At 47.8% G+C, this 13,420-nt stretch overlaps 7 protein-coding genes across 7 annotated transcripts; 4 read left to right on the top strand and 3 right to left on the bottom strand.

The window, feature by feature from the left end:
* Positions 1-20: 20 nt before the first annotated feature.
* FPRO_15003 (uncharacterized protein) lies at positions 21-1,397 on the top strand (the record flags this gene model as incomplete). The annotated part of the gene is made up of 3 exons (XM_031220725.1): positions 21-503; positions 562-696; positions 744-1,397. The coding sequence occupies 3 exons, from the start codon at positions 21-23 to the stop codon at positions 1,395-1,397; spliced, it is 1,272 nt and encodes a 423-aa protein (XP_031086355.1).
* A 46-nt stretch (positions 1,398-1,443) lies between these two features.
* Positions 1,444-2,708, bottom strand: FPRO_15004 (related to aryl-alcohol dehydrogenases; the record flags this gene model as incomplete). Its single annotated transcript, XM_031220724.1, has 4 exons — positions 1,444-1,791; positions 1,845-2,000; positions 2,059-2,418; positions 2,484-2,708. 4 exons carry the CDS (start codon positions 2,706-2,708, stop codon positions 1,444-1,446), a joined length of 1,089 nt encoding a protein of 362 aa, XP_031086354.1.
* A 542-nt stretch (positions 2,709-3,250) lies between these two features.
* Positions 3,251-4,234, top strand: FPRO_15005 (uncharacterized protein; the record flags this gene model as incomplete). Its single annotated transcript, XM_031220723.1, has 1 exon — positions 3,251-4,234. One exon carries the CDS (start codon positions 3,251-3,253, stop codon positions 4,232-4,234), a length of 984 nt encoding a protein of 327 aa, XP_031086353.1.
* Positions 4,235-4,719: 485 nt separating this feature from the next.
* Positions 4,720-7,114, top strand: FPRO_15006 (uncharacterized protein; the record flags this gene model as incomplete). Its single annotated transcript, XM_031220722.1, has 5 exons — positions 4,720-4,834; positions 4,888-4,948; positions 5,122-6,458; positions 6,507-6,675; positions 6,724-7,114. The coding sequence occupies 5 exons, from the start codon at positions 4,720-4,722 to the stop codon at positions 7,112-7,114; spliced, it is 2,073 nt and encodes a 690-aa protein (XP_031086352.1).
* Positions 7,115-7,748: 634 nt separating this feature from the next.
* Positions 7,749-8,135, bottom strand: FPRO_15007 (uncharacterized protein; the record flags this gene model as incomplete). The annotated part of the gene is made up of 1 exon (XM_031220721.1): positions 7,749-8,135. The coding sequence occupies one exon, from the start codon at positions 8,133-8,135 to the stop codon at positions 7,749-7,751; it is 387 nt and encodes a 128-aa protein (XP_031086351.1).
* Positions 8,136-9,737: 1,602 nt separating this feature from the next.
* FPRO_15008 (uncharacterized protein) lies at positions 9,738-10,546 on the top strand (the record flags this gene model as incomplete). The annotated part of the gene is made up of 2 exons (XM_031220720.1): positions 9,738-9,881; positions 9,950-10,546. The coding sequence occupies 2 exons, from the start codon at positions 9,738-9,740 to the stop codon at positions 10,544-10,546; spliced, it is 741 nt and encodes a 246-aa protein (XP_031086350.1).
* A 905-nt stretch (positions 10,547-11,451) lies between these two features.
* Positions 11,452-13,416, bottom strand: FPRO_15009 (uncharacterized protein; the record flags this gene model as incomplete). The annotated part of the gene is made up of 1 exon (XM_031220719.1): positions 11,452-13,416. The coding sequence occupies one exon, from the start codon at positions 13,414-13,416 to the stop codon at positions 11,452-11,454; it is 1,965 nt and encodes a 654-aa protein (XP_031086349.1).
* Positions 13,417-13,420: the final 4 nt, after the last annotated feature.

Raw genomic sequence — 13,420 nt, 5'->3', positions numbered from 1 at the left:
GTCCCGGCTATGTCCGCGAGATGAAGTTTGTTGACGAGGGACCTAAGTTCCGACGCTCAAGACGTGTCGCCACATCAACACCAAACAAGGCATCTAAAGGTGACACTCGGCATAACGGAGATCTGCTTCGTCATCAACGAGAAGCCAACCCTGGTGCTAGGTTCAGCCAGCCAGGCAGCTTCAAAGCAGAGCGCGACCAAATACTCTCATCCTTCGTGTCAGCCATGTTCCCGCTTAACTCCTCAGCGGCGCAAATATCATTCCTCGGCAGCTGGTTATGGCATCTTCCACCTCGCTTGGGCAGCAGTGCAGTTCTGGACCATGCTGCGTTATCAGTAGCATGGGCTTACTTCGCAAAGCTATACGGGGATCCCATCGCACTGCGGAATGCAGAGATCTCGTATTCATGCGCTGTGAGAAGTCTAGCTTTGGCTCTCGATGATGCTAAAGAGCAGCTTAGTTCGGATGTGCTATGTGCAACAGTCCTTCTTGGGCATTTCGAGGTATAATCTTATCCTTGATCTGGTTTTTGACTCTTGAGCTAACCTGCAGAATTTAAAGACTTTTGTTAACGTTAGGCACGAGTGGATAAGACATGCAGGGGGAGCTACTCGATTGATGCAGCTCCGGGGTGCTCGGCGGTGTTACGAGTCTGCCTTCGAGTACTCAATGTTTCTTGCATGTCGCGGAGCAATTGTCAGTCTACCCTCCGTGGCCTGCGATACCATTCTGACACCGTTTAGATTTCTGAAGCCTTGGCCTCTAGGCAGCCCTGCATTTTGGAGTCCGAAAGTTGGCAGAGTATTCCAGACGGTCTGATCGAGTTCCCGCTGTTGCCAGCATCACCTGACATGTACCACCGGATCTTCGGTTACTTTGCGTTTATCCCGGGGTTACAGAGCAGGACGAGTCTTTGTAACAAGGCTTCTTCTGATGAGACGCAAATTGCCCTCCTTTCAACGGCAAAGCAGCTTCGGCAAGACATGAGACAATGGTATCAAGAGTATTCGTCTCAAGATGATAATTTGAGAAAACCTCGTGCCATCTCTCCCGTATCAGAGGGCTACCCGTTCCCCTCAAACTACAAATACCACGATGTTATGTCAGCCACTATCATTGTTACATATTATGCATATCTGATAGTTCTCAATCAATCTATCGCTTATCTGGATACTTGCGACAGACATAGCTCGGAGATTGAAGGCCTCGCAACTGCAATTTGTATGTCTGTGGACTACTGTCTACACGCCGGATACTGCGGCACACAGACGATGAGACTTGCACTACCTATCGCTCACTCGGTATTGCCTACCCAGTATCATCAATGGACGAGCAGATGGATGGACAAGTTTGATGCAATAATGGAGGCAACGATGATTCAGCCACTGTACTCTTAGTCTATCCATACATCAATTTGTAATAACAACGGCGTTTTACAACTATCTAATATCCAGTAACAGGCTTCGGCCGGTAAACTGATTCAAGCTTGGCAACCTCATCATCCGTCAACGTGATTTTAGCAGCCAACACCGCTTCATCGATACGCTCCTTGCTATTCAGGCCGATGATCGGATTGACTCCCTTATGCAGGCACCATGCAGTAGCAATTACGGCCATGGGAAGTCCTCTCGCCTTAGCCACCTCTTCTACTATGTCGACAGTTGCCTTGTCTGCTTCGTTCTCTCGGTCGTAGAGTCTCTTTAGTGTTTGGTCATGCTGGGTCCGCAGTGAAGTCTTTTCGTCAAGGCCGTTCCAGGGACGAGCGAGGACACCACGTGCGTTGGGAGACCACTAGATTCTACTTGAGCAAGACTACATGGTTAGAATTGGGAAGCTAGACTTACAGGTATACATCCAACTCCTGCGTCTTTGCAGTATGGCATCATTTCTCGTTCTTCCTCTCGGTAGAGGAGGTTGTAATAGTTTTGCATCGAAATAAACTTATGCCAGCCATTTTTCTCTGCCACGTTTTGCAGCGCTTGGAATTCCCATGCTGGCATCTTTAGCGGCACATATTAGCCATCATGCATCAAGTGGGAGTGACCAAGCTCAACTTACAGAGCTAGCTCCGATATATCGTGCCAAACCCAATTCGACCACGTCGTTGAGTGCCTTCATGATCTCCTCCCGCGGAACATCTGGATCCATGCGCTGGATTTGCAGAACATCGATATATGTGCCCAACCTCTTGACACTAGCCTGAACTGCGTCAAAGATATGCTTGCGCGACAGTCCAGCTCTGTTCACCATCTCCCCATCATTGATGGAAGCTGCAAAGACAGAGAGTTGAGGCTCGCCTGGGGCGCTGGTGGCGAAGCGGCATTTGGTCATGATGACGACGCGCTCTCGGGGAATGTTATACACTGCCAGCGCTTTGGCAATGATTTCTTCAGAGACTCCGTTTGAATAGAGATCGGCCTGACGAATGAATGTCGGTGGTTAGTACTCGAGGTCACATTGTCAAGTACAGGGGACTGACTTACAGTATCCCAAGTGTTGATGCCAGCTTTGAAGGCGTGTTCGAGAAGGGGCAGGGCTTCGTCTTCCTCGAGAACCCACTTGAGCCAATCTTTTCTTCCGTAAGACATGGCTCCCAGAATTATCTTGGAAATCTTCAAGCCAGAGCGACCAAGTCTGGTATAGCCCATGCGTGTTGCTTGGGGTTGAATGAGAAGGTCTTTGACATAGCCGTGCTGGGAAGAGGACATGATGAGGAAGTGAGGGTGATGTGGTGCTGATAACTAAATTAGACGATTGATTTTACTTCTTATTTGTGAGTCTTGGACGACTTCCATATCAACCTTATATAACCTCCGGTCTCATAGTAATGAATTCATGATGCATTGTCCGTTTACTAGCCGACTGACTGCAGGGATCCAAGACATTGCTCGCTAAACCCAGAATGGCTCCATGCTACGAGGGAAGCTAATCCAGATCAGGCTGCAAGACCCGAGCTAAGCCCAATATGGCTCCAAGCCACGAACTTTAGACTCGGCTTTCAGCTTACCAGTCACAACCAACTCACTGCTGACGGCGGTTCACTGATGGTGACGCGAGGAACGGAAATGGCGGAGCAGTACGAGCTACACTTGCGGACTTACCAGATTAGAAACGAGCGAGCAGGAGATGAGCAACCTGGGAGATTGAATGTAAAGAATATAAGGTCATTAAAGCCCAGGCAAAATATGATATACTCTATCAACTACAAGACTCTTCCCTTATCGTTCCATCTCAAATCTCTCTTATCACAATGGTATCCCTCACCGAAGGCCAAAAGGCAACGCTTAGCCCAGAAGCAGTCGACTTTCTCACAAAGATCCGCCACCCGCCACTGGCCAACACCATCTCATCCTTCATAACATCACCATGTCGCGTCCCAGGTCTGCGACAGGGCTTTACAGAGAAGACAGCTCCTGGTGAAGCTCAACTTATTGAGAAGCACAAGATCCAGGTCACCGAGACTATCATCTCTGGAGTCTCGGTTGCCGTAATTGAACTGCCAGTCATCAAGCCTGAGAAACAGAAGAAAATCCTCTTCAATGTCTTTGGCGGAGCGTTTATTATGGGAAGCTCCAGAGATAGAGCTGCGCTGACTATGGCGGTTGAACTTGGTGTTCGTGTCTACTCAGTTGATTACACCAAATCTCCTGAGGCCAAGTATCCTGAAGCCCGAGATCAATGTCTTGCTGTATACAGCGAGCTCCTCCAAAACGGCCCTCCAGGCGGCACTCCTATCGATCCCTCCGATATTCATGCAATGGGATGCTCTTCAGGTGCACAGATACTTGTATCCATGCTTCTTGTTGCGAGACGAAAGGGTCTTCCGATGCCAACAGCTGGGATGTATCTCTGCACGCCTGCCCTGGACCTGAGTGGAGCTGGCGATTCGATGGTCTTCAACTCTTTAGGGCGCGATATCATGCCTGTTAGTCTCCTAACTGGCATGGTATCCCAGAACTATGCTCCCGACGGAATCGATATGAAGGATCCTCTTTACTCGCCTATTTACGCTGATTATGATGACTCTTTCCCGCCGACGGTCATCACTGTCGGGACGCGGGACTTTGCACTTAGCCATGGGATACGCTTTTATTGGAAACTGAGGGAAGCTGGTGTGAAGGTCGAGCTCCTGGTCTCTGAGGGAATGTGGCATGGCTTTAACTGGGATCCGGTGATCCCGGAGTCAATCAGGGCTCGTGCTGCGGTGATCAAGTTCCTTGAGAACCCGCAATAGCGTTTGAATAAATGCATCGATACTCCTGTAGTCCCTTGAACTTGCCAAATCACCTATATATTCTTTTAACCAGCACTAAGGTCTTAGACTCTCTACACTTTCTAAAACTGCATCTTGAGGTCTCTTTTTATAAACTACGTACTATGTGAGAAGAGGGAGCCGGCTTAGGTGATGTTGAATTTAGACAGTAGCAGGAATAGACTCACATCCCAATGTTCTATCTTCGATGTCAACTAACTACGAATGCTCTGTAAGCAAATTGGCTGTGCTATCGCTGAATAACATGATTTGTCAGAAAATATGTACACTTTCTCGTCATCATGCCAGCCTCGCGGGCTATGCAGACAACACAGCCCCGATTCCCCGCATCCCTGTGCTGATCTCCCTTTATCTGCCGGACCCCGCCCACCGTTGCATTGTGACAATAACGATGGCAAATAACTTTCTTAGATAATCTTATCAACACTCAAGCAGCCCAGCCCAAGATGAATGCTTCGTCTTCTAGAACCAGAAGAGGCCCTCGAACACCTCGTGCCTGTGAGATATGCCGTTACAAGAAGATCAAGTGCGACGGACTCATGCCGTGCCAGAGCTGCCGGTGTATGTAATAGCGAAGCCTGGCCCTTTAGATTCTATCCGCTGACATTGCCCAGTCCGAGAAGCCAATTGTGTTTATAAGACGCATAATAATCGCTACGTGCAGAGCACGCCCAGGTAAGCAGAGTGACAGCCTTCCCTCCATTATCTCATTCCAATTGCCATGATGTTTCATAAAGTTACTGTCATATCTCCTACGCCGAGAACTCCCCCAAAGCTTTTATGATGCATGGCCCAGTCTTCTATCATCTTGTCGTTTATTCTGGAACAGTAATTTGATTCTCCATCAGTGCCCAGACATACCCCACTACCGAGAATAGCATACCCTCGTCAACCTCGTATCCTTCAGACACAAATCCAAACCGTATTGGTAGCGTAGATGCCCAACCCTCACCAGCGTTCACTGGCTCGTTGAGCCTTATGAACCCCAATATCAGTCCGCAATATTCAACCACCCCCGAGGGCTCTGGAATGCTGACATTAAATGCACTTGGCCCGGGCACAGACGCTTCATCTACCTCCAAAGATCTTGGAGAAGTCCTCGATACGAATTCCTACACCAAAAACATCGAATTTCACGGAAGTAGCTCAACTATCAACTTCCTTCAGTTAGCTGAGAGAGGCGGTCATAGCTCGCCACTTGATATGGGCAGCGTGCAACAGTCTCTGGTTTCTTGCCTTCACAACCCGGCTGTCGACCCTGACGAGTCCGAGTGTTCCAAAAGATACCCTTTCCCAGAAGGCTCGGCAGATTATTTTCCCCATGTCGCTACGCAATTCATCGAAGGCTATTTCGATGGCCTGCACTACGCACAGCCCCTGCTGTACAAAGATGAGTTTTTGAGGCGCTGCCAGACGCTTTGGTTACAGGGGCGCAGTTCGTGCACCACGAGCTTTTTGGCCTTGTACTACGCCGTCCTAGGATTCGGTGCGTTGACAATGGTCTGGGGAGACGACGAGTTCATTGATGGCCAGGGTCGTTTTGAATGGAGTAGAAAGCTTCTTGAAAAGTCCCGTGCGTTAGCCGGGCGACTTTGTCAAACGACTGATTTGGAATCTGTCCAGTGCTTCCTTTTCCTTGCCAAAATATGTCAAAATGAGTTGAGTCCTCATACTGCATATATCTATGTTGGCAGGGCAGTCCGAACCGCGCTAGCTATGGGATTAAACAGGGACTGCGTGAAAAGGTCGACGCAAGACAGCGTTGAACTGTGTATGGCGCAGACTCGAACTTGGTGGGCTGTTTACTCTTTTGAGATCGAGATTAGCTTCTCCCTGGGGCGGCCTGACTCTTTGAATCATGATGGCTATCATACCCGGCCATTTCCGCAAATCCGCACCAAACCCCACGAAAGCGGAAGTCTGGAGCCACCAGAAGTTGGTATCATCGAACATCTGGTCAGACTCGCCCGACTGACCAGGGAGATCTCAACTAAGCTCTACTGTCCTCTCATTGGAATGCCGCCGAAATCACAGGCTATCCGAGACATCGATATGAAACTGGATGCTTGGCTGAATAGTATCCCACCAGCACTGCGGCCTACGAAGAGCAGCCCATCGGCTGGATCATTAGAGCTGACCAGACAACCTGCATATATCCGGAAGCAAAAGCTCGTCCTTGGTACCAGTATGACTACTGTATTCCTTGTTAGAGATAAAGACTAACGAACGACAGAGTATCATAACGTCCGTATGTTGCTCCATGCATCTCTCATTGATACGGTTTCCGTTCAATGCCCATCCATTGACTTTGCCGGAAGTCTAAGAGAATGCGTTCAATCAGCAAGATTAACCATAGAACTTGTGTACGAGAACTATTGCCATCATGAGTTCTTCCGCACCTGGTGAGTATCTCCCAATCTCATTTTCGCATCCAAACCAACTGTTGACAGGTGGTTCAACACGACCTACATTGTATTTGCATCGACTATTATTCTGTTCGTTGCCAGTCAAAACGTGGAGGCACCAGAGAAGCATCGCTGGCAAGAGCTCATCCAGAACGCCATTGAGATCCTGAGCGTCATGGACGAGAACGTCGTCGCTCGGAAAGCGGCGGGTATCATCAAAGAATGCCATGATCGGGCCAAAAGGAAACAATCCTCCGAGGTTTCCACAGTTTCAGGGAACGACAATTCCTTTTATACAATGTTTGACCACGGCATGATGGAATTACAGCAGTCCTTTCCATTCGACGTTGCTAGTTGGGATGGGGCAGGCATATTCCCATGGGCAAACTTTGGACCTTCCATTCCGCAGGAGCAGACGCCAGACTCTGGTTCGTAGATCTCGTTAGGTATAATGTTGGATTTAGAGAGTGGCGAAGGAATTCTTTCAGTCTTTGGAACGGTCAAAAGATATACGAGCGTTTGGTAGTGTTTATACTGATTCTTCCGTTGGCACTGAACTTGTCTCATAATGTGGTTTATTCATCATTCTGTGCTTATCTTGTAATCGAAGTTCCTCTGATATGATGTCCGTAGAGTTTATCCATGATGTAGAGGAAGTAGACTCAAATCCATCATTCTGCAATTAGAAATAACCCGATCAAGCGTCTCGTATACCTGTGGTGCTTTCTGTGACAGCTTCATGACCCACAGAATTTGTGCCTCTTCCTGGCCCATGCGTCGATAGAGTTGGCAGTTCTATCCCATTGAGCTGAGTCCGCCAAAATTCGCCTCTATCTTAACCATTCAGGTTGGGCCATATATTTCTGCGCTTCCGTTCGGCTGCCGGCCTGACGGAGTGAAGAACTGGATAAAGTCTGTAAAGCACGAATTCGTGGCGTGACGTGGCCTGATTCTAGATACCAGAGATGAAACGGCGAATGACATGGTGGAAATATGCGCTCTGTACTGGCTTGCATTTAACTCCTATCACCTGGTGTCTGTTATATGAAAAGAAACTTCTGTATTGACCGCTAGATTTCGATCTTTCTTCCACCCAGCCATTCCTTTATCTGCCAGTAGATCTGGTCATCCTTGTCTCCAGTGGTCTTATTTCCATCTTCAGCCTTGTCCCGCAAATGACCTGGCATATTTCTCGCTATTTGAACACCCATGGTCTTTTCTTGACAATATGCTAGATACCTGTATCCGCTCGGAGACTCCATGAGATGGTTATCGTTGATTTCAGGAATCTTTTGTGGATCCACGGGCATCAGTTTGTCCTTCTCATACCAATGGCGCACATATGTAGCCTTCCAATATCCCGCCTCTTTTGTCCCGAAGAAACAGAAGCGACAGTCGCTTTCAGCGTCATCTTCACAAACAACTAAGATAAATCCTTGTGTAATGGTTGCTTTCATTTTAGTAACAGCTCTCGTAGCATCGGGCCTAATGTCTGTAGTAATAGCGCGACACGGGGGCTAGTGGCCGGGCTTTGAAAGCGAAATGAAGTCGTTGTGGTGTATTCGCTCCATGTGGTATAAACACGGGCATCTGGACCGAAGAATGATTTGAAGTTAGTCCACTCGCATGCATCGCTATTGAGTTGAGTTAGCATAATGCAAGCGTAGGTATACCCTCGCACTTTTGGTCGTACCGATAGCAGGGTCAGCCTTCTGCCAGTTCGCGTAATTTGTATCGCTCCAGGGCTAATTCTTCAGGTCCATTGTTACGAAGAGCGTGGAGAGGGCGCGATTTCTTGGGAATTGATATCTTGTCGGCCATCACCATGAAGTTTCTGTTGACCATTGAGCTGAACGGATGGATCGCAATCACTGTAAAAGCCCATTGGGAAAACACCATATACATATTGCCATTTGGCATCAGATACATCCGACGGAAAACATTCCCCGAAGTGTATATTCGTATCTGGCGTCGTAATAGACTAACAATACGAGGCCTCCCTCACTGTCGATGTACGATCTGCAGTGGCCATCCACAAGGATCCGTGGCTTGCGCTACCGGATCGAATGCGGGAACGGAACGGCTAATATGGGTCTAGCTTCCGGAACCTCTGCTGACAAGATTACCTGTCATCAAAGCCTTCTCGAGGTGACGAAGCATCAGTCTCACTGCAAAGTTCATTACTACAAGTTATTGCGCCAGACGTGATCATCATCAGATAGGCTTATAAAGCTTAACTTAGGCAATTGTATTGGGTAGCTGGTATACTCTCCGGACCGACTCTAATAGGAGTGTTATTTTGAGTTGATAGACCCTACAGCTGATGGCTCACATCACGCGCCTCACACACCAAAGATTGTTAATGCCTATCAAGTGCCGGGCGACGCACATTGCGCAGCCAGCTATCTTTTAACAGGGGCATCCGATTGGGTTTCGGAAGTTGCGACTTCAGTCATTCTGCTTCGGGTCAACGGAGTTGAGTCCTGCCCTGTGAGGCTGTGTCAAATACGTCACTTTCTTCCTCACAAGTTTCTCCGGGAAGGATTCCTCTTGGACTTAGACACAGTAGTTAGCCAAGGGAGCGAAACCTAAATTTCGTCAGCCATAAGCTTCGCAATGACATTGCCATCAATTAGACTGTATTAACAACCCCGGTTCGGCAGTCAGCACTTGAATTCTGTCTAACCTTTTGAGGCAGCTGGTCATCAACGGCTTTCAGAGTTATTGCCAAGAATCGTGTGTTTGGGGCTGAATTCTAAACACCTCTCTGCTTGGTAAGCCAGAGGGATGATCTTTGCAACAAGGCCGCCTACAGTCCACAACCAACCGCAATCACATGAATCTACAAGGATCGCGAGCTGACAAACACAATTTTGAGTCCGTAGTCGGTGATGGACTCCAGCCACCGTTGTTGAGATATTGGAAAGGGGCAGGACTTCAATGATATAAAATGCATGCACTCGTCAGTGCAGTCCATTCATCTCATAAGCATCCAACAAACATTCGTTATCGATCACCAGAAAAGAAACAGACACATTCTTTTGAATCAATTTTACAACATGCGCTTCTCACTCTTCAAGACCACCATGTTCTTGGCAGCTGTTTCATCTGCTGTCATGGCGCAAACTCCGCCAAACTTTCAACCCTCTACCAAGAACAACCTCCAAGTAACGTTCGGAAGTCTCGATGTCCTTCCCGGGAGAGTGGAACCACAGAAAGGCAAGCCTTTTCTCGTCAATAGAACTCACATCATGCTGCAGTGAACTAACAGAATCTTCAACTATTAGGCCTCAGTGATGCCCCTACTCTTGCTGTCATGTCTCCGAAAGCACCTATGCATATGGCTCTCATGATGGATATCAGCGTGGTCCTCAAACCAGGAGCATCTCCAACAACCCTGATTCATTGGATTAGGCCGTATCTTTTGTCTGAGAACGGTTCCCTCAAATCAACCAACATTGCCGCTTTGGTACCGTACATGCCTCCGGGCCCTCCGCCAGGTCAAACCCACAATTACGTCGTACTCCTTTTTGAGCAGCCACCGAACTTCAAGGTCCCAGACAGCTACAAGACATCTTTCGCCAACATCACCACTAGCATCAACAATCGAATTGGCTTCAATCTCACCGACTTTACGGAAGCAACGGAGTTGAAGAAACCTGTTGCTGCGAACTGGTTCCGTGTTTCCACGCCAGCACAGTCTTCCATCGCTGTGAATCCAGCCACACCTAGTCCTACCTTTAGCCAAGGTACTTCGGCATCGAACGCTTCCCAGGTATCTGCAGTTGTGCATAGGATGGGTCTTGTTGTTTGGGTTCTTGCTACGATTGGGCTTTGTGATTATGGGGGCATGTTTTGGTCAGGTTAAAGCCGGGACAAAGCTTTTTCTTCTTCTTTTTTGAGTCGCGTATAACAGTCCTTCCAGATAATACAATTACTTATTATACCTCAAACAGTTTCTTATGTAATAACTTTTTACTAGAGACAGAAGTATTTGCTTTGCCTTGTAGCCGTGTATGCCAAACATGCTGCGTGTCAACTTTAGACTTTGATATCTTAGAACTTTTTCGTTACTCCTCTTTTTAGTTGCCCCAAGAGGCTGGAATGAACAAGTCCTTTACAGTGCAGTTAAGAGCCTGTATTCCTTTCTTCTGTCCTAGATACTTCCCCTAGCAGGTGTCCTCCCTATGTTATTTGAGCATGATTGCAGGTTGAGGCTTTTTGGGCATAGTATCCGGCTGTCGATCTCGTCTTTCCTGTTTAGGCTTGGTTCCCGGATTTAGCCCAACAGCCACCCGGGAAATCCGATGCCAGCACTGACAGGCTTCACTCCGTCCCGAAGAACGGGATTATCAAATTGGGGTGATTTGATTTCGATCAGCAGCCGAGTCCTAGCTTTGGTAAGACATGTTGTTCTGGTGCATATTGCCGGGAATATTGTACCTTCCCTATATGTTATAGGATTCAATGAAGGGCATGATCTGTAATGAAGGAGTTGAAGCGTTAGCACGAGCGAACGAATATGGCGCCGTGTCAAATGTCGAGATGCAAATGGAGATAATGATATGCCTATACAATGAACTCATTCATGTGTTCTTACTGCCGAGACTTTGAGCAGGGATACAGCTAAGCGAAACAAAACTTCCTCACACCGCAATTGCAAAGCCATAGCATTGACCCAACGCATTTATAGGATAGCAATTTAAATTTCGATGAAAGGATTAAAAATGCATCTTAATTGATAATAAGCGGCTAATAGGAAGGAAGTAGCCTTTAGGGCTCTGCTATCCGAATATCAAGAACATGTTCTTTTAAAAGGTCCTTGATATCCTTGAAAACGTACTCGATAGGAGTTACATACCCATATCCATAGTTGTCCGAGTTATTATTCTTATGTCCCCCAATCACAAGACCAACAATACCCCCATTTTCGTCAAAGACAACAGATCCTGAATCCCCAGGAGCACAGAATCCCCACTGACTCGTATCATAATTATGGCGTTCTGGTGCAAAAGCTATCTCTTCTGTTGGCGAGGGGTTCGTGTATTGGTCATCTCTTATCATGGCAAGGTTGTTTGTGCAAAGAAACGATCCAACGGTGGGCCCACTGCCTGTTCCGATCTTGTAGACATCGGCTCTATAGCTTGACCAACCATATCCACTCAATGCTTCAATAGACCGAGTTCGCTCTTGTAGTTGCATCCCATAGGTCATCAAAGGCGTCTTTAACAAAAGAGAACGGGGGGACTCCCATTCGTCGCATTCCGAAAGACGATCATGCCATGGCCGATCGACCTCGATCAGCGCCCAGTCCATTCTTCTGCCTACAACCCTTCGTCTGAATCCTGATGCGGCATACAATTTTCCGAGCGCCTGTTTGTTAGCCTCGAAGGATTCGGTCTTTTGTTTCCTTTCAGCTTTTAAAGCCGCTATTCTCTCCCTAATTTCTTGGAGTCGTTTCTCCCTTGTAGTACAATCCTTTTTCTCCCAATATGGAATACGGTTCGTAAAACAAACGATACTTTGGTCAATGCAGCGAGTATTAAAATCATGTTTCGATCGAGAGGGGCTTTCAAAGGTTGTAGGCTTGGCCGACGAATCGGGTGTATACCCAGCTGAATCGACCGTCCAGAGGTCACTGTTGGCTATCGGAGGTGCAACACTAGAATCTGTACCATCTGGTGTCACGGTGAAGCCATTAAAGGCAGGTCTGGCCGATTGATAAGATGTAAGGATGAAGGTCCGCCAAGTCGGCTCAGGCTCAGAAGTTCTTAGCTGCACGAAACAGCCAATAGTGCCATTTGTCGGACTCAGTTGCTCGCCATCGGTCCGCTTGATATCACGCGCAGCGCCGAAGTCGTCCCCAATGTGGACGGTTGAGTAATAATCATCTTCAATGCGTTTCTTCAGCCTGTAACCAAGATTCATTTGTTCTCTTGTGGGGTTGGTGAAGTTATCAAAATGACCAATCATGCCCTCGTTATGCTCAATATGGACTTGAACATTATCCCATCCGGTCGCATCAAGAGTTCTTTTGACCTCTGTGATAACTTCAGGCCATTGAGTTTCATCAGAGTCACAATCAACCGAAATATATACTGTAGGTGGGTTGGCTCCAGCATACTCGTTCGTGCCGTACTTCTGGAGAGACAGACATGTGATGTGACCCTGAGTTGCTCTGAACGACTGTAGGCGGTGGAAGATAGTACCGCTCAAGCATTCCCAAGCACTTTGAAGGACAGGATCGTCGATCTTGGTGTAATGGGTTCTATGCACTAGTTCGAGGGCCACTATTTCCACATGAATCTCGGTTTCGCTAAATGAGCAGACCCTTGATAGATCAGTCAAAAATATGGCCATCTCTTGTGCAGCCCTTTCCCAATCACGTTGCTTCTCAGCTGACCATGGTGCTAACATGAGAGTGGTTGGTAGACTGGTGCCAGACTTCCCGGGAACTCCTCGCATTTCCATTTCAGGATCACAGTGGTCTTCCTCATCTTGAAAGTGTAGGCCATGCTTCTCCATGATTCTATCAGCTTCTCGTTCAATGTCACAACGTACTTGCTCGATGCCCGTGGGCAGGAGATGCGTTACGATTGTTAGAGGCAACCGACGAAGTTCAGGCCATGCGACCCGTTTGAAACCCGAAATGATACGCGGTTCCTCCATTTTGCAGGAGGTCTGGCGCAAGATGAAGTTGGTTGTAGTGAGGATGAGGGGCAGCACGGTACGAGCCATCGTT

Source organism: Fusarium proliferatum (genome assembly GCF_900067095.1).
Source record: "Fusarium proliferatum ET1 genome assembly, contig: FPRO_scaffold009, whole genome shotgun sequence".
Classification (NCBI taxonomy): domain Eukaryota; kingdom Fungi; phylum Ascomycota; class Sordariomycetes; order Hypocreales; family Nectriaceae; genus Fusarium; species Fusarium proliferatum.
The sequence above is the reverse complement of the archived record's forward strand: the minus strand, read 5'-3'. Positions and strand labels throughout refer to the sequence as shown.